Below are 1,439 nucleotides of genomic sequence, written 5' to 3' on the forward strand. Positions count from 1 at the left end.
CACGAATGCCACGCAAATGTTTTTAGCTGGAAATGCACTTGACAACAGATTACCAACTCAAGGACTGAAACGTTTTTTTTTTTTTTTTAAGAAAACTATTAATAAAGGATACGTTTCAATACAACTTAATTGTTTTACAAGATTAATTCGCATTGCAATTCAATTGTTTCAGTGCAAACGCATTACAAATATCGTTTCAGTAAACATTACCAAATAATAAAAAAAAAGTCAATTCTCCGCAAAGTTTTTCTTAACTTTCTTGGCTATATACTTCAACTTATTCAACGCTGCCTATGCTCGAGATGAACGTGAAAAATATGAAAGGTGTTTTTTTTTTGAAATCTTAAAATTTCGGAAACGTTTCACCGCTCGCGAAGAGACGTGACTGTCAGTCAAATGGAAGCGATCGGTTTCATCGTGAAAGTTTCCTCTTCCTCGTGAATCGAACAAAGCAAAAAGTCTGTGTGATGTTCACGAAAAGCGCATCGAATCTTCCACGGAAATGTTGAATGAATTGGATGTGTCAATGGAAACGATGCACGTTACGTAAATACGCCGACTGTAAATAAGAGCAGCAGGCTATTGCGACGCAAAACGAAAACAAAACAAGAAACAAAACAAAAAATCGCGCATTTTGCAGAAAATTTATTCGGAATCAAAACAAGTGCGCAAACACGCGCGCAACTCGCATTTCGCGAATTATAATTCTATTTGATAACCCGGAAACCGTGAACAAAAAAAAAGAATGAAAAGAAACATCACGTGTTGCATAACAGGAACATCCGTGATTTTTCTAATGAATATGTAAACGAGGCGATATCCTTGCACAAGTCTTTGGAATGTCTAAGTGTCGAACTGCTTCATACGTTGCCTATCTGAGAGTTCCTTAAGGGCGGCCCGGTATTGCTCGGTTTTGCTATCCGGAGGATAAAGTTCCCGCTTCTTCTGCACTACCCACTTCTCGAAGTATTGAGGCTGATTGAAGTAGTGGAAGAGGCACACCGGGAACGCCATGTACAACACCATCTTGCCCACCTCCAACTGCCAATTACCCATCTTTCAACTGACACTTGTCACTTTTGACATTTAATTTTTTTCCGCTATCATTTGCTTCCTTGATCGCTTTTGACGTTAAAATTGTCTCCGCGGTTTCCTTGATTTATTATTGCAATTCCTTTTTTGAACAATTTCGAGTTTCCTTTCTCCTGCGCGGAAACAAAGAGGCCGAAGACCTTTATATACATACAACTATATATATATATATAAAAATAAATATGTACGTAAAAGGACAATGGTTTTCCAATGGCCGCAAGAAAAAAAAAAAAAAAGGACAAGTGAGTACATTCTATAAGACCATAAAGTCGAGGTATTATTTCTGAGCTGAGCTGGTAGGGGATTATTAAAAGCAAGAGAGCCAAGATGAGAAGAGGAGGTGATGT

The 1,439-nt window shown here is 37.9% G+C and overlaps 1 protein-coding gene across 1 annotated transcript; it reads right to left on the reverse strand.

Annotated features, from left to right (window-relative positions):
- Positions 1 to 843: 843 nt before the first annotated feature.
- LOC108558092 (protein PET100 homolog, mitochondrial-like) lies at positions 844 to 1,056 on the reverse strand. The gene has a single exon (XM_017914898.1). The coding sequence runs from the start codon at positions 1,054 to 1,056 to the stop codon at positions 844 to 846; it is 213 nt and encodes a 70-aa protein (XP_017770387.1).
- Positions 1,057 to 1,439: the final 383 nt, after the last annotated feature.

This window comes from Nicrophorus vespilloides, unplaced genomic scaffold, assembly GCF_001412225.1.
Source record: "Nicrophorus vespilloides isolate i.1.1-1 unplaced genomic scaffold, Nicve_v1.0, whole genome shotgun sequence".
Lineage (NCBI taxonomy): Eukaryota > Metazoa > Arthropoda > Insecta > Coleoptera > Silphidae > Nicrophorus > Nicrophorus vespilloides.